Source organism: Mirounga leonina, unplaced genomic scaffold, assembly GCF_011800145.1.
Source record: "Mirounga leonina isolate KUSES-001 unplaced genomic scaffold, KU_Mleo_1.0 Mir_174, whole genome shotgun sequence".
Lineage (NCBI taxonomy): Eukaryota > Metazoa > Chordata > Mammalia > Carnivora > Phocidae > Mirounga > Mirounga leonina.
The window spans coordinates 7454700-7473840 of NW_023270451.1; the positions used below are offsets into that span (position 1 = coordinate 7454700).

At 36.6% G+C, this 19141-nt stretch overlaps 1 protein-coding gene across 1 annotated transcript in view; it reads right to left on the reverse strand.

Moving 5' to 3' along the window:
• The window catches only part of MAGI2 (membrane associated guanylate kinase, WW and PDZ domain containing 2), a 1284239-nt gene that overhangs the window by 522740 nt on the left and 742358 nt on the right, over nucleotides 1–19141 (reverse strand). Inside the window, exon 3 of the mRNA XM_035020443.1 lies at nucleotides 6571–6690. Coding sequence (XP_034876334.1) covers nucleotides 6571–6690 — 120 coding nt within the window. The remainder of the gene's footprint in view (nucleotides 1–6570; nucleotides 6691–19141) is intronic.

Sequence of the window (19141 nt, forward strand, 5' to 3'; positions counted from 1 at the left end):
GAGAGCTGATTATTACATAAGGAAGGACAGACTGCTTCACCATATTAAATTTTAATCTAGTGTATGAACGATTTTCAGTAATTGCCAGAGTTTCCAAGCCTTCAACAAGGAAGAGCTTTCATGTGGTGTGAATCCTCTACAACATGATTGGTTTATTTAAACACAGGGCAGCAGGGTATTTTTAGGACTGTTACTTCATAATTTTTAGTGAAAGCACTGTGCATATATGTATGCTTTGCAGGATCAGGATGATCAATAGAGGCCTCAAAATTTCAGATATAGTTTTTGTGCATGAATGAAATGTGTAGCTTATAAAAACAATTAATAAAATTATTACATCTATTGTAACTTTTCTGGAGATTGGTAACCACGTTTTGAAATAAAATACTTACTTAGCAATAAAAATCGTTATGGGTTGTGAGAGAGCTGAAGAAGTGAGTCCTATGCCCTTGAATATTGGATTTATTTTAATGACATGCTCCAAAAAGCCTGCTCCTCTTCCTTTTAACTACAACTAAACAAAAATTTATACAGCTAACAGTAAACTGGTTAATGTTTTACTTTAGGTAATAACAAGTCATTTGAACAACATTCAATAAGGAAGTCATTTCATGTTCCTTGACTTTAGTTTTTAAGTTATAATTTATATGATAGTATTAAATTAGTTAATTAATTCCTTGGTTTGTTGCTTCTAGTCTCATTTGGGAGGAAAAAATACTTAGAAAGAGGCATTTGCATTACATATTTTGGAAAAAGCTGGGTTTATAAAAGGTCCCAAACCAAAAGGATATTTTGTCACATTTTAATGCACAATAATATATCTAGTTTTAGTGCCTTACACAAGAGCAAAGCAGCATGCAAAAATCATACACTCTCTGTCAATAGCTCTGAATACAGATTAAATCACTTACAGAAAAAAAGAAAAAAACTGGCATTATAAGATCCCAAAGGGGTGTAAAACTTCACTAATGTGTTTTCCTCTACTGGTTAAATAAAGATTTAATGAGCTTTATGTGTAAATGTTTAGTGTTCCTAAAATGAACACCCAAATGTATGGCTTAGAATCTTCCACAGTAGGAATATTGCTGAAAGAAAGAAAAAGGGGCAAGTATCAAAATAAAAACATGTTATAATCTGGATATAAAATAACAACTGGACCCCTTTAACTGCAAGCTCCAAGAATCTACTGTTGTTATAAAGGTTATTATTTATATGGTAAAAATTTTCTCTTGTAATAGAGTGTAAGGGAAAAGGAAAAACAATGACATTTTATCTCATTTTGGTCTCCTGGAATGACAATAATCTTAGCATCAGTTTAAGCACTGATCTGCCCTTCAGGAAATATTATTTACATTTCAGTGGGTAGAAACTTGGACTGATAGAAGAATGTTTTTTCTCAACACTATTTATAGTGCCAGCAATGATTTTTCTTTGGCTTCAGTATCCCTTTGTCACCCAATGCTATCTTGATTGAAAATAGAAATTCACATTTCAATAATAAATGTATCAAGGCTATGATTTTTTAAAAAGTTGATGCTGATTTTAGTAAAATGAAATGGATTTATGTAAAATTTGTTGTATCTCTTCTCTCATCATGATCTGCTTAAGTTAGTTTCATAGAAAATTATTTGTACTTAATGATTTTTTTAAAGATTTTTTATTTGCTCATTTGAGAGAGAGAGAGAGAGAACGTGCCAGCAAGAGCATGAGCAGGGGGGAGGGGCAGAGGGAGAGGAAGAAACAGACTCTCCCTTGAGCAGGGAGCCTGATGCAGGGCTTGATCCCAGGACCCCGGGATCATGACCTGAGGCAACGGCAGATGCTTAACTGACTGAGCCACCCTGGTGCCCCTAATAATTTTTTTTACAGGATTTTATATGCTACACCAGGAAGGACCATACTTTTATGTATAGAAGAGAACATATTGAATTTCATAGTCCCTGTAATAAAATTGTTTAAGAAGGTAGGTGTGCTGTTTGCAGTAGGCTCAAGCCATATATGTTAGGTCCATGATTAGGAGAAATCACAGAATTGAGGTGAAGGTGAGTGCCATATTGGTACTATATTCTGTAAGGTGCCCAAATAATTTGCTGGTCTTGATTTAGTCTTCTTAAGAATTGGGGCAATATTACAATAAGCTTATGTCTATCTAAAGGAAACACTGAAGTTTGGGATCAGTGGCTTCTTCAATAGATAGAAAAATAGCTTTGTTTCCATTTAAAAGCAAAACAGCAAAATACTGTAGTGGATGATATGACAGAAGTGCTGCTCTGGAACATGACTGTGGATGATCTCAGTAGATGAGTTAATGAAATGAGATTCCAGACACAGCTCAGGAGACATGGGGTTAGTTAATAATGACATTCAGAACAAAGGTTGAGGCAAATAACTGGTGCGAGTGGTCAGTGAAACCATGAATGCAACATTCCAGACAAATGGAAGAGGTAGGTCAGGCAGGATTCACGGATTTAGAGCCATGGGTAATTCAGCACTTTGGACAGTTCCCAAAGACAAGGCTTCCTTCCAGGCACTTAGAGTACTTATCCTTTAGATTACCAGATCAACTCACTTATTTAGACCTCTTGGTGTCTCATTCATACCTTCATGTGATCTTAATCCTAAAGGAATTATCTGCATTTAACAGAGCTCTGTGGTCTGTGTTTCATATGAAGCCTACACCTTCAGTCCTGACATAAAGGTTCATACTGTCTGTTACTTGATTTTATGTCAGGCTCACCACTGGGCTTTGTTCTATTAACTTAATTTTAAACTTGACTCAATATGAAAAGGTAAGGATGGGATCATCCAAGTCATGAAAAAGAGGTTGTTTACCAAGATCCATCAGAACCAAGTCCGTTGGGCCATATGCATGCAAGGGCACTCAGCAGCTGTTGTATAGCAGACTGAAATGAGGTGTTAGACTGAGCAAGGAGTTGGTGCTGCAGAGAAGAGACTTTAAGAATCTGCTAAAACTCTGCCTAGGATCATGTGGCATAACTGTAGATAGTAACTCAAGCACACTAAGGCCTTCCTTGCAGCCTCAGGTAAGTAAAAGAATTGCTCTTTTGGAGCAAGTAATTTGAGCCAATTTCTAAAAGGTAGATCTGCAATTCAGGACAGTCCATTTTGTTTCTAGTCAAAGGACAAACTGCATTTGATTTACATCTATTCACCAAGATTAAACTTAGAATTATTGATAGTAAGACTAAAATCCATACATATGAGAAATACTTAAAAGAATATATTCTTCCTCTTAACTACTTTTCAGGTAGTTAAGGGGATGAATGGGGATGAATGGGGATGAATACTATAAGACTGGTTTTCTCAATGATGGGCATCTTAACTAGATATTTTACAGAGGACTTCCTTGATCTTTGCTAATTAAAAAAAAAAAATGAATGGGTTCCCAGTTCCTGACAAGAAATGCACAAGTTAGGTTGCTAAGTATTTATGAGAAAGAAGAAGCAGGGGCTGTCTCCCTACCTCCAATTGCATCAGTAGTCTTGATGTTCTGGTGTGTGGGTTGGAATCAGTCTTAAGGGCCCAACATAGTTAACAGGTCTATAACCTTAACACTGAGAGTAACTCAATTTCTTGTTTTCTTTAGTGGACTTCCAGATATCAAAAATGAATTTTTTAGTCTGGCTGAGGGCTGTAGAGTACTGAGAAGGCATGCGAATGTTCTAGCAAGGAGGAAGGGATGGAGCAATGGCCCAAACACTGCAGAAGGAGGAATATATAACAGAAAAACTAGGACTTTACTGAAGAAATCTTATGAGAGATTGATATCATGAAAATTTGACAAATATAAAAGCTCTCAGGTCTTTCTTTGTCTAGGTGAGCAGCACATGATTGTTATTCTATATATTCTGAAAGTATCAACTGCAGAAAAGGCATTCCTCAGGTTTCCTTGACAAATAACACACTAAGTGGTAACCCTGAGCCTAGCGCTTATGATCAATCTGAAGGAATAATAGTGATTTTCATTAGAATGTCAATTCTACTGGTTCCTCAGCTGTAATTGTAGAAAAATCCAAAGATCCCAAGATTTGAGAATGCTCCCTAGATGTCTGCCTAGATGGTTATGTGACCTGAAAAAGGAGTATCTTATTCATCCAAGTACACCATGTGTATTTGCAAACAATGGTATTGATTCCCCAAAGTCATATATATAAATCAGCCTTATTAGTCAATGATCAGTTCTATGGACGTGGAGGCAATTAACAAGCTGGCACCAAACTTTAGGAAACTAAACTCCCAATACTGAAAAGATGTCTAAAGAAGATTCAGGACAACCCACTCTGGCTCACAAAACTTGGCTACATTTATACAGTTTCGAGATAGTTCCCTCAAAATTTAACTGGAGGGGCGCCTGGGTGGCTCAGTTGGTTAAGCGACTGCCTTCGGCTCAGGTCATGATCCTGGAGTCCCGGGATCGAGTCCCGCATCAGGCTCCCTGCTCGGTGGGAAGCCTGCTTCTCCCTCTGACCCTCCCCCCTCTCATGTGCTCTCTCTCTCTCTCATTCTCTCTGCCTCAAATAAATAAATAAAAAATCTTTAAAAAAAAATTTAACGGGAACCTAAAATTTAAGTAAGACTTTATTTTTTAAATATTGCTATTAAATTTCATGGCATCTAGTTTATCATGAGAACAGTGGAGATTTAACATGAACACTTGGTTTAATTTTTTCACCTTCTATACAGTTAACACAGTCTTTATTTTTACAAACAAAAAGAAAAAGTCATATTGTTAATCATACTACTCTTGGAATGCTCCTTATGTTAAGCCATTGGTTCTTTGTGACATAAATATAATATTTAATAAGGTAATTAAATACAATGCATTATTATTGGCAGACATGCAAACGAATGAATGCCACTAAATAATGTCACAAAGCCTGCTGGAAAATATACTACAAAATTTATTGTTCATTTACTCTGACTTCTTTGATATGAGTATTTTCTATGATTTATATAGTTATTTTTCATATAGTGTAAGCCAGGTTATATGACCAATACAGCTTTTGTATTTAAAATATTTTCTTTTTTTTTTAGATTTATTTGTTTATTTTAGAGAGAGAGAGCATGAGCGGAGGGAGCAGAGGGGGAGAAAGAGGGAGAGAGAGAATCTCAAGCAGACTCCCCACTGAGCACGGAGCCCCACAAAGGGCTCGATCTCATGACCCTGCGATCGTGACCTGAGCTAAGATCAAGAGTCGGACATTAACAAACTGAGCCACTCAGTGCTCCTGTATTTAAAATATTTTCAATCAACTTCCACTATTATTCATTTTTGACAATATGAATAAGAAACAATACTCAAGTGTAAAGCCATTTTCTTTTCCTGGGTATTTTTGCTAATTTCTTGTAAATGTGGCAATAAGCAAGTAAATGCCTTAGCCATAAAATAGGCATATGTCTCAGCCTAAATTACCTTAGGAGTGTGAAAAGTAAAAGAAGAGATTTTAATACTTCTAACAACTTTAAAATATTAAGTTCTTAAATAACTATAGTCCACTGGGCATCCACAAGTAAATGAAGGGGGAAGTGGACGGCCAAACTGATACCAAACCCAACTTATTTGCTGATGGTAGACCTCAGGTATTTTATGCACTAAGCAGCAATGTATATATTATTAGTTTTGTTTTTAGTATCACTCATTATTAATTATAGTACAGTAAAACTAGATTCATCTTTCAAGTTAATAACAAATATATAAATATAGTTCAGACATACAATAACTGTGAAATATGAATAAAAATAGTGTTCTCTACCGTTTTTTTAGTCATATCATTTTAAAGTTTCTTTATGCATACACAGATACATAATTTCATTAGACATAAACTATATGCATGTAGATGTCACTTAAAGGTAGAAATGTGATCATAGCAACATGTTATTTATATTTTTCAATGCTACCATTCCCCATTTACAGCTAATTCTACTGAGGTTCACAGACACTAACTGGGTTATTTAGTATTTACAGTGGTTAAGTAATAAAGCCAGATTTGGAACTGAGACAGATTCTGGCTCATGTTACAGTGCTCTTTCCACTGAAACGTACTTCCCGCATTCAAGCTTTCAGTGTCATTTACTGTTCATTTTTGATTCGGGTACACAAGGAGACTTGCTATTAGACCAGAGGTTTGGAGAGCATGCAGAGATCATATTTTCCTACTTCATCATTTTGCATGGGAGGCAAGTGAAGGCCAGTGAAGAAACTGAAGAAAACTACACAGAGATAATGAGAGAACTGGAACTCAAGCCCTGAGATGCTCCAGAGATGAAGATAATTTATTTGGAAGAGCACACACAGTTTAGCCTCAGGATGCCATCCCAAGCCTACTTCAGGGGATATATACATATCTCTTGGCATCTGAAGAGTAGAGTTAATCCAGATGTAGCTTAACTTTTTTTTTTTTTAAGCAAATATGTTTCTGAAATGACCTCATTAAAGCTCTCAACCCAAACAGAGTAACATGTTGGTAATCTGGTGTCCTAATGCATCTCAATCAAAGGAGAAAAATGTGATGCAACAATGAATACATTTAGCAGTAGAGCTGTGCTTACCTTCATAAGTCCCACTTTCTAGGAGAGCCCCACTTTTCTCCAATTCCATAAAATCTTCAACGGTGATGAAAATATAGTCCACTCCAGGGACCTCACCCTCCTTATGTGGCCTTGTGGTGCCTGAATAAGGAAAATTTAAAAAGAAAGACTCTAAGTGATCTGTTGTTGAACTTTAGAAATACCACCATACTTCTGAATATTCAATAACACTTGTTTGTACATCCTGTGAGTTGGCAGTTTGCATTTGTCCTTCTGTTTGTTTGGAAACAGAAAATAACAGGGGGTAAAGATTAAAGTTAAGTATACAAAGCATTTTTCTTCATCAAGCTTATAAAGAGTTCATTGCCATGGAATGTGGTTGCATAGATTTTTTCTAGTGAAAAATGCAGACCGTTGTGCCTTTTTTGAAGGGGCGTTTTGAATACTGGGCCAGGAGTCTGCTAGCTCAGGAATTTACATATCTCACTTCTATGAATGAACCTTTATTGTACTGTAGATTGCCTTGCTATGGCATAAAATACAATGGAAAATAGAAATGTTAGCAGCATGTCGATTTATCTTTGTATTTTTATAATCTGCTCCTTTGTGAGGGTACTTTTGGTTTTCATTTGTTAATTTGCACCAAAAAATAACTTATATTTGATTTAAAGGAACACAAAATCTTTATTAAAATTAATTACATAGCTGGAATTGGTGATAATTGAGGTAGTATTATAATGCTAGTAATAGTTTCCTTCCTTCCTTCTGGCTTGCCTGTCTGCCTGCTTTCCTTCTTTCCTCCCTCCCTCTCTCCCTCCCTCCCTCCCTCCCTCCCTTCCTTCCTTCTTGCCTTTAGTTCTGACTGAATTGGGAAGTGACATGCTCTAAGGAGTCGCTTTATGGGTCCACCACCCCTGTTTCCTATAGAATGAATGCAGCTTCTGGGGTAAAGTGACGGAAACATCCACCTATGGCTCAGTGCAGCCGTACTGGAGAACTCAAGCTTCCAGACCTGCTGTCCAGTGCATGAGGCAGGAATGAAAACAGAGACATAGTAAAGGCTGTAGGTTTGTTTTCTGGTGCACTTCCTTCTCTGAACATGCCTTAAGTTCTTTTCTTTTTTCTGTGCTACCTAAATAAAACATTTTGTATGATCAGGTTGCAATTTCCATAATCCATATATGCAAATAGTTTACAGAAATACACAGAGGTCAAATATAGAAGCAAGTATTAGTACACTGGCAGGCTTCTTCATGTTTAAAATTTCCTCCATATTCTCTGTATACTACAAAAAATTTTAAACCCTTACATTTAATTTTCAGTCTATGAAATCTTTATGAACAAGGCCATGAAAATAGCCAGTCAGCTCTTCTTTTGGTCTATTAGAATCAAATCTGAGCTGCAAATGAAAGGCATAAACTCATGTCAGAACATACAATGTGTTAGGGAAATTGATTTTTTTATAAAAATGAATAATTTCCATTGAAAACATTTTTTGAAAAGATTTGAAGGCATTATTTCCTAAAATTAAATTTTATAACCCTTCTTTGGAGGTTGCAAAACAATTTTTTCCATGATCACACTTAATGACTTTCCCCTAAATTTGTTATTTCATTTGTTTAGCTGAGCCACATTTTGCAATATTTCTTACTGCTTTCATGTTATAAAATATAAACCTCCCACACCTAGTATGCATAATGTTGTCAAATTAATGTTTCTATGAGAACCTTAATTTTCAATATCCTGACTTTTATATGCTTAACCCTTGTGAATTAAAAGCGCATTAACATAGTTTTTGGTAATCAATTTGTTTTTCTGTTTATTTAGAACACACTTTAATCATTAAGAAAAATCACATAACAAAGATTCAATTTTCCTTCCTAATTTATCTGCATATTTCAGAAGCTACACACTTTGATTAATTAACAGCTTGCAGCATGGGAATGCATTCCTAGCACAATGTGAGCACAGGACCACATGCTTGAAGGCAATTTCCAGGTCTGCTTCTTTTTTTTTTTTTTTAAGATTTTATTTATTTATTTGAGAGAGAGAGAATGAGAGACAGAGAGCATGAGAGGGAGGAGGGTCAGAGGGAGAAGCAGACTCCCTGCCGAGCAGGGAGCCCGATGCGGGACTCGATCCCGGGACTCCAGGATCATGACCTGAGCCGAAGGCAGTCGCTTAACCAACTGAGCCACCCAGGCACCCCCAGGTCTGCTTCTTGACCGGAGTTGCTTGCCTGTGTCAAACTCTAGTGAATGTGTTTGTGGTTGTGATTTTTAGGGAGGACCATCAGTACTCTGGTTCACTGGGTAGGTTTTCCATCTCTACATTGCACCTGAGGATAATGTGACTGAGCTCTTGCATTGGGGATACAGACTCCCAATGGCTATATCAGTGTCACCTGTTGCCATGGACCTGCTTGACGCTGGCTGCTTATTTGGACTGGGGGCTCACCTTGAAGAAATTCTACACTATAATCCTAAATGCTGCAATTCCCATCTTTTTTTTTTTTTTTAAGATTTTATTTATTTATTTGACAGAGAGACACAGCGAGACAGGGAACACAAGCAGGGGGAATGGGAGAGGGAGAAGCAGGCTTCCCACAGAACAGGGAGCCCGATGTGGGCCTCGATCCCAGGACCCTGGGATCATGACCTGAGCCGAAGGCAGACGCTTAATGACTGAGCCACCCAGGCGCCCCTGCAATTCCCATCTTTGACATCCATCTCACATCCTTTTTTTCATTCTCTTCTTCTTTATAATTATAACCCCCAGCCTCTTGATCTCTTCTAATTTCCCTGGTGTTCCCCAAATATGGCTTCATTTGCCTCTCTAAATTCTAAAGGGCTGGAAACAACCTAGAATCTTATCTCTCCTTTGGCTCATCTTCACCATTTCCCAGCTCTTAATAAGCTCCCAAGTTCACTATTGGATATTTCGTTCATAGACTGTAGTTGCTACAGAAAACCATGAGCATGCACTAAAAAAGCACCCTACAAATTCAGGTTATCCAATATCAGTTGGATACTACTGATGCTTGGTAATCTTTTTATACATCTTCCCTCTCTATGACAATCTTACCATTTCTAATATTCAACTGCTTTGACTTTCAGCAGAAGATATTAGCTCATTTCCTTTTTGGTAAAGTAAGAGATAATCTGAAGTCAAATTCCCTGAAGTTTCTTAATTTGTACTTGCCTTTTCTGCATTATCTTCACCCTTAATTGGAATCATCCATCTATCTTGCTAAGATGAATCTCTTCTCTTCTGCCTTCTTGCAGTTCAGTTTTTTCTTTTTTTAAATCAGAGTTAAATATACAGATATTTTGAAGATTCTACCATTCTACAGAGTTCAGTGTTTAAATAAAAGCGTACTGTCATCACCACTCCCCACACCATTCCTTTACCCAAATGCAAAGACTTTTAACTCTTTTAGCTGATTCTTTTACTTCCATACATTTAAAATTTATTTAAGATGTCCCTTCTTTTTGTTTCTTTGTTTACTTTATTATTTCCTGATTTCTTAGTAAAGCAAAGTGAGGATTTAGCTCTTTTTTGCCCACACTTCTACACATCACTTCCTCCTTCTTACCTCCTCCCATACTCCCAATAAAACAAACTTGTGTTTAGATTACTATTTAATGTTTACAATAATAATACTAGGTAAATCTATTCCAGCTGAACCTTGTAGTGTACTAATTTTCTTTTCTTGCATAACTTTCATTTACTCTAGATTTAATGTTTCCATTTCCAATTTTCCATATATTAATAGATAATTCAATTAATTAACTCCCTCCTTGTTGGATAAATTGACTTTCAACATATACAAGCATATCTGATATTTCATCATGTTTATCGTATTGAAGAAATCACTCCTGGAGCTTCTAGCCTGCTCCAATCCAGACTATGTTGTCCTACGACACAGCCGCCATCCTGGGATCATCTTTCACCATCATCCCGGGCATTCACTTTGCCTCTCCTATGTTGTACTGCTCTCTCCCAGGTCCCATGTCTTTTTTTGTGGCCTAGTTCCTCATTTTGGCAGAGGACATCTGTCAGAAGCTTTCTATCAAAGGTTGCATAGCAGCTACATTTTTTGAGACTTTGCATGCCTGAAAAAGAGTTTATTCCATCCTCATGGGTGACAAATCTGACTCAGCATTTCAGGAAAATATCATAATGAAAACATATTTTCTCTACACTGTTCCTCTGTTAATGTCACCACCATCCTTCTAGCCATGCGTGCTTTGAAACTTTCCCTCAGAGAGGTTTGGCTGGAAATAGATTTACATAGTATTATACCACCCCATGTTTTTAAAAAGGGAAGTGGAAGCATGGTGTAGCAGAAAGGTTTTCAAAGTTGGAATTCAGAACATTTGCATTCTATTTTTGTTTTAATAATTTAGATATGTTGTCCTAGATTAAAATATCATTTGTTTATTTATATATTTATTTTTATGTAATCTCTACACCCAAGGTGGGGCTCAAACTCATGACCCTGAGATCAAGAGTCACATGCTCTTCTGACTAAGCCAGCCAAGCACCCCGATATACGGATGCCCAAAAGACACATGGAAAGATGATCAACATCACTCATCATCAGGGAAATATGAATCAAAACTACAATGAGATATCACCTCATACCTGTCAGAATGGCTAAAATTAACAACACAGGAAACAACAGATGTTGGCAAGGATGCAGAAAAAGGGGAACCCTCTTGCCCTGTTGGTGGGAATGCAAACTGGTGCAGCCACTCTGGAAAACAGTATGGAGGTTCCTCAAGAAATTAATAATAGAGCTACCCTATGACCCAGCAACTGTACTACTAGATATTTACCCAAAGAATACAAAAGTAATTCAAAGGGATACATGCATCCCAATATTTATAGCAGCATTATCTACAATAGCCAATTAGGGAAATAGCCCAACTGTCCATCGATTGATGAATGGATAAAGAAGATGTAGTACACACATATACAATGAATGTAATATTCCTTAGCCATAAAAAAAAAAAGACCGAAATCTTGCCATTTGCAATGACAGGGATGGAGCTAGAGAGTATTATGCTAAGCGAAATAAGTCAGAGCAAGATAAATACCATATGATTTCACTCTTACATGGAATTTAAGAAACATAAAAACAAATGAGCAAAAGGAAAAAAAAAAAAAAGAGAGAGGCTAACCAAGAAACAGACTCTTAACTATAGGGAACAAACTAATGGTTACCAGAGGGGAGGTGGGTGGGAGGATGGGTGAAATAAGCAATGGGAATTAAAGAGTGCACCTGTCATGATGAGCACAGGATACTGTGGAAGTGTTGAATCACTATATTGCACACCTGAAATATTACACTGTATGCTAACTGGAATTAAAATAAAATTTTTTTAAATTAAAAAATAGAACATCATTTAGTTGACCATCAGTTGTCATTTGCAATGAGGTAAATAATACATATGAAAGAGTATTAGAAAAAGTAAAAACACGAACATCATGGTAATACGACTGCATTCCTCTTTAGTAATATTAATAGTACTACTAAGAATAATACAATTCTAACAGACATCATTGATGGTATCTTACTTTTGGAATCTACTATAATTAAAGTTTTAAATAAATTAATTTCATTCACACTAACACTTCTTAAAAATAAAAAGTTCTTATACCTAAAGACTCAGGTTGCCATGGTTATTGTCTGGGTATAAAGAAACATAAGTTGAGAGGTGCCTGAATGGCTCAGTCGGTTAAGCGTCTGCCTTTGGCTCAGGTCATGATCCCAGGGTCCTGGGATCAAGCCCCGAGTCGGGCTTCTTGTTCAGTAAGGAGTCTGCTTCTCCCCTGCCCCTCCCCTTGCTTGTGCACTCTCTCTCTCTCTCAGGTGAATAAATAAAATATTTAAAAAGAAAAAAAAGGAAGAAACATAAGTTGAGATATAAATCCATTTCTCTTGATTAACATGCTAAAATGTGAGACACAATGGTTCAATCACTACATACAGGGTGTTTTGTCTTTTGTTAGCAGACATTTAGAACCAGTAGAGTCTATGGACTAGGTTGCAAGAAGTTTCCTATCATTTGCTGAATCATCTGAAAAATGTGAAAGCGCTCATAAAACCTGATTAGTGAGTCATTTAATTTTACCCACCGGCATAGGACCTTCAACAACAAGAGTCAGAAAGCATGATTTCAGATCTACTCATCCAGGAAAAATGATATTAATTGTTGTTAAATCAACTGGCCCCCAGAAGGAGAAAGCAATTGGTTAAATAAAGAGAAAGCAACTGGTGATCTACAAACACCCCTTTGGAAAGAAATAAGATTCTAGAAATAAGGCAAATAATGTGAAATGTGATGAAGTGTTGTACGATGGGTATCTGAAGCTAACGGTAATTCCTATCTAGACTGGCGGAATAGTTAAGTTGAATTTCCTGAAGCAGTTACTTACCTTATTTTTATGCTGAAATAATTATAGTTACTTTCCCAACTCAAATGATTATGAATCGAGAGGTGACAGTGAAGCAACACTCAGCAGTAACAACAAGTTATCCCCCAGGATTAAGAATAGGGTGGAAGCTAGGTAGAATAAGCGAGGAAGTACAGATGATGAATCATAGAGCTGAAAGTTAAACCTCATCTTCTTTTAATGCTCTTCTATATTTTGTTGGGACATTCCTAAGTAGTGTTTAGATAAGTCCAAAATAAAATTATTATCCAGAATATGGTTTATAGATTTCACTCTCTTTCTCCTGGACCACTCCTCCAAAGAAAAAATAAATAGAAAGGGAATGGAGGGAATGCTACCAAATTGAGGCTTTATCTCCTATTGCTTCATTTCTTAAAAAAACAACTTATTTAATAACTGCTAAATTAAGTACTGTATGAATAACACGAGTTAATAAAAGCATATAGCATTTCGGCTCAAAAGACATGTCTGAAGAGAATGAATGCTCCCAAATGGTTAGCTTATTATTGATACATAGTGAAAGCACATCAAGGCCACTGGTCATTTTGTTACCACGGCAACTGGGTTTTTTAAAATTGTTTTTCTACTTTTGAAATGAAGGAACATTGCTCCTTTTGTCTTAGTAAGGAAAGAGCAAGATGTTTGTGGTAAACGTAATTCTGAAGCACATTTTGCCTCAGCCTTCAGATATGTTCTAATTTTAGTAAAGTACTTTAAAAAGCAGTTACTGGATTATAGAAAAGTATTACTAGATAATGGTCAGTGCAGTCATCTCTTGTAATCTCTTTTGGTGTGCTAAAAGTTCTATAGTGTCCATTGCACTGTAGGCACCCCATACACACTTGCTAAAGAAGTGGACTTGGAATCAATCATTAATAGTCAATGTGTTCTAAGCAGATGGGGCACTGTGTGAGAATCTGAGAAACTGAATTATTTTCTTAAGCATGTTTCGGAATACATTCTCTCTTTATTCCTGGTGTTTCTCAACTGCAAGCTGAAGAAAATAAATCTTGACAGCTACAGTGACTTCCTCTGGATTCGACCTTTAATTAACTTAGATTTCCGAAGACACTTCCTTAGTTTGTCAGTTACTCATTAGCAAGTGTGAGCACCATCACCAGATTTGTGTGTGTGCTTCCAATAAAAACATTCAGGAGATTCCTTGGCCAATGCCTCTAATCAATTTTTATATAATCTGCTTAGATCTTGGGTTTTATTACACTCATTTTCAATCAAATAAAGTCCAGAAGTATGATTTTATACAGACACAGAGCTAAAGTTAGCAAAGCAAATTAAATAATTTGGGTCACTAAATTCCACATGATAGATTATAAAGCAGTGTGAGCTTTATAGATTTCCTATTGGCTAATGGGGAGGGTTGGGTTAAGGTCAAAAAGCAAACCCTGCAATTTGGTTCAGTTAATCACCTATTAGGTATAAGAAGTATTTACTGCCTCAATAAAACACTGCATATTTTATAAAATATTAAATATTTGACAAATCCATTTGCAAAATACCAGTAACTTTGACTTTTCTTCTTAAAAGTATATTGCTCTAAACTTCAGTAATTATTTCAAAACTCCCTTATCCTCTAAAATAGCATGCTGCCAACTATTGTTTAAAGTTGTATTGGCGGGCGCCTGGGTGGCTCAGTCGGTTAAGTGACTGCCTTCGGCTCGGGTCATGATCGTGGAGTCCCGGGATCGAAACCCGCATGGGGCTCCCTGCTCAGCAGGGAGTCTGCTCCTCCCTCTGACTCTCCCCCCCTCATGCTCTCTAACATTCTCTCTCCCTCAATAAATAAATAAAAATCTTTAAAAAAATAAAGTTGCATTGGCATAGCTAATAATGTTCTGTATTTTTCAGACACAGAAGTTTTCGAAGAAGAAACCTCTCCTTGGATATATCTGATATACAAGTTCAGACTAATGTCCCATACGGTACCAATTACTGTTTTACATCTTAAAAGTTTGGACTGAGGCAGTATCATACCCAAACAAATGGTTCTTAAAACGTAGGATGCATCAGAATCACATGCAGAACTTGTGAAACACAGATCGTGTTTCTAATTCAGTAGATCTTGGGTGACACCTGAAAATTTAAATCTCTAACAAGTTTCCAGGTGCTGTTGATGCTGCCAGTCCGGGGACAATGATGAGAGAATCACCACTCTAAGCTCGCTCAGATCTCTGGAAACCCAAACTAAAAGCAATATGAAACTTCATTATCCATTCAACTACAATAACTCATAAAGTACGTGGTTTGTGACCTTAGCATTCACCCTAAAGTAATCGATAGCCGTGTTGTGGGTTCAGAGGAAACAAGCCATTCTTCATTTCCAGGTGGATAGGTGAACAGTCATGAGAGGTATACTGGAGCCCTGCAATGCTCTCTTAATGCTACTGCACGTTGCTTTTCCATAGTTCTCTTAGAAGTTAATTGAATTTGGAAGATAATGGACAAATCCCCATTTATGTTTGCTTATAAATAACCTTCATTATTATTGAAAGTAAAATAAACCATCTTGGTCCTATGTATGCAACAATATGGCTTAAATCCTGAAAGACATTGGAGGCTTGAATGTGGCTCACCAGGAGTGGTAAGTGATAATACGGCAAGGAAAAACAAGTATCTGATGCAGAAAATTTCTTGTATTAAGAAAATATTATGGTAGTAATTAAAAAAAAAAGAAGACACAAATGAGAAATTTGGGAATCTCCAACAAGCAAGACAAAATAACGTCTTATTATTTCTCTATGCCAAGGTATCTGATTCACTAAATGTTAAATTACAGCTTGCCTACAACTATACTAATCAGACTCAATCAGGGGATCGGCAGCATGCATGGTGGAATTAGTACCCATAAAGCTCTCTGTTGGAACAAATTATTTAGAAAAATATATCCTTACATCACTTCCATGATTTCACTTATATAAGTATGTCCCTGGTGTAAACATTAGAGAAAACAAGGGGTAGAGGTGAGAAATGTCATTCAAAACTCCTACTTTATCTTATTGTCCCTGTCACTGGAACTCAAAACCCGTGATACTAAGAAAGGCAATGTTTATGTAACACTGTGTGTCAACTATACTCAAATAAAAAATATATGCTATTAGGGATGCCTGGTGGTGCAGTTGGTTAAACATCCAACTGTTGGTTTTGGCTCAGGGCATCATGAGATCAAGCCCTGAATGGGGATCCACACTGAGAGTGGAGTCTTTCTTCCTCCACCCCTCCCACACACACACACTCTCTCTAAAATAAATAAGTCTTAAATATGTATATATATTATTTTAAAAATATACACAATGTTCAGAGTGATTGTTTTCAAAGCTGATGCATGTACATACATTTTCAATTTTAAGGCTCCTACACTCAATGATCATACTTAATTATTGACAGTACCAAGACATCACTGACTGCTGACACACAAGCATCCACACACTGGGGAAAAGCTAGGGCAAAGGGAATGATTTCATAATTGCATAGCATTTGAATCATCACTACTTTGGTGACAAAGAGTTAATAACCTGAATTTTATCCATTCTTTCACACCAAAGTCCATCTTATCCTCTCACTGGCTTGCTGAGAAAACTTTAGCTGCACAATTCTTTTCTCCATCGAAGCTCTGCCTTTATGTCACTTGCATTTACAATCTAGAATAATCCACTGCTCATGGATACAAAGACATGACAAGATGAAATGACACACCCAAGGAAAATCAGATTCCTAAACAGTTATATTCTTGGTTTCTGATCCATTCTCACAATATATAAAGCGATAGGGTAAAGGGACACTGGACTCTCACTTATAAAATATGGTAGCAAACCATAATCTCAAGATTCTTGAACTGATTATTAATTTCCTGAAATTCTTAAGAGAATGAAAGAAGACAAATGCCCCTTTTGTTACCAATTAATTCAGTTTTGAACTTTTGATTTTAATTCTTCAATATTTAATTTAGCTATGTTCTATATCTGGCATTCTATAGGATTAATAAAAAGAGGTTTTTGATTCCCTAATTTAGTATTTAACAGATAATGTTTCAAGATTACATACTGAGCTAAAAGTAAAGAAAGATCAGTGACTTTTTATAGAAACAATATATATTTAGTTTGAAGCTTTTATACTCTCCTTATGTAAAATTAATTTGGGCCAGAACTAAATTGCACAGATACAGCCAGCCTTCTGAGCAATGCAGGGACACTCAATTCTTTGATCTTCATTACACAGAAGGTTTACTGGATCATAAATTTATCATTTTATCTCTATTAGACTCTTGCAATGACATTAACTTTTACTATCACCATATGTCTCTACGGCATTCTATATTCTAAAATGCCCAAGGTAGATGATAGAATACAGAGTCTATAGAATACCAGAAAATCCACAAGAAGGTAAGAAGGCAGTTAACTACTCAGGGATTTCAAAACATCGAAATGCTTTTCAGATTATACAGCATAAGTCACATATTTGAGTGATCAACCTTTATTTATTGAGGTTCTCCAGTATACTTATGTCAAATTATGGAGAGAAGACAAGAATAAGGGAGGAAAGAGAAAGGAAATATAGTGGGTACCCACTAAGTAAGCTGGTTGAGGTGCTCTTTAAGACTTAAACATCAGACATGCAGCCAGCAGCCCTGTAGCCTAGATCTATATGATCCCTTTGGTTTGAAGGATGGGAGGACTCTGTTTCTTTGCAATTATCATAGCCTCCAGGACACTGTGATCTTCTTTCCAGGAAACTGTGTTCCCTTTTTCATTGGACAGCAAATTAAAAGTGATACATGGTAGAGGAATATATATTAGGTGCTGTCAAATAATCATTTTTTACCTTTGTTGGAAATTTTTACATAAAAATATCAGAATAAAACCATTTGGTAACAAACATCTTCAGCTCTATAGACTCTCAGGCCAGTGTTTCTGAGGGTTGCAATTATCATGAGAGATTAAGAGAAGTTTTATGAGTTAAAAATACAAAATAAAATTTTAAGGGAATTTCAAAAGAATGCTAATTAAGGCACTTCTGGCACTAGATATTGAATTAATAGTGAATTATCAAAATAAATATTAGATCCTTTGGAGAAAACACTTGTGATTTTAAATATTTTATTTATTTATTTGACAGAGAGAGACACAGTGAGAGAGGGAACACAAGCAGGGGGAGTGGGAGAAGGAGAAGCAGGCTTCTCGCTGAGCAGGGAGCCCGATGTGGGGCTCGATCCCAGGACCCTGAGATCATGACCTGAGCTGAAGACAGGCGCTTAATGACTGAGCCACCCAGGTGCCCCAAAAATACTTGTCATTTTAGATAGATCCTTCCCTCCTTTATAGAGAACAAGAAAACAAAGTTATCTGCCAGGATTAATTGAGACAAAGTGCAAAAGAGAGACAACATCATCAGTCCAGCAGCTGACTCAGAAACCTACCTGAAAGTACCATGAAAAGTTGGAGAGCTAATATGTAATAGGGTGAAAGTCCTATCATTGATAGTCCTCTGACTTTCAAACCCAAGTATTAAGGACTGTCTTCTAGAAGAAGGGACAAAGAGTCTGGTATTTGAGAAAACTAGAAAGGCGAAGGCTGGCCAACTAGGCTGCAGGGCATTAACAAATCCGTATCAAAATCAACAATGCATGTAAATTTAACGTACTGGAACGAAGTTATGTAGCTCTTTATCTCCCCAAACTGCAACTATTTCTTTGGGCTTTGCCAGCCATACTCTTTCTGTGGCAACTCCTAACCTCTGCCATTATAAATGTAAGCAGTCACAGATAACAGATAAATGAATGAGCATGGCTGTTTTCCAATAAAACTTTATTTACAAGGCAGTGGGCTGAATTTGATCTGCAAGGATAGCTTGCCTACCCCTTTAGGTTTTTCAATCCTTTGTGTCTTGATGCTCTTACCTCCTAGACTTATACTTGTAAACCAACAAGATGCAACTCAAATGTTAGCACGGGAAATCTCAATATGCAGGAAAATATGACCACTTCTGATAGCATGGCCAGTATTAAGTGTAACATTTCACATATATGTCCATTTTTCCTTTGAAAAGTTTCCAAGACATAATGAACCAGGTAGATTTCTAATACACAGAAGCAAAAAGGGGGAAAAAAAACTCTGAG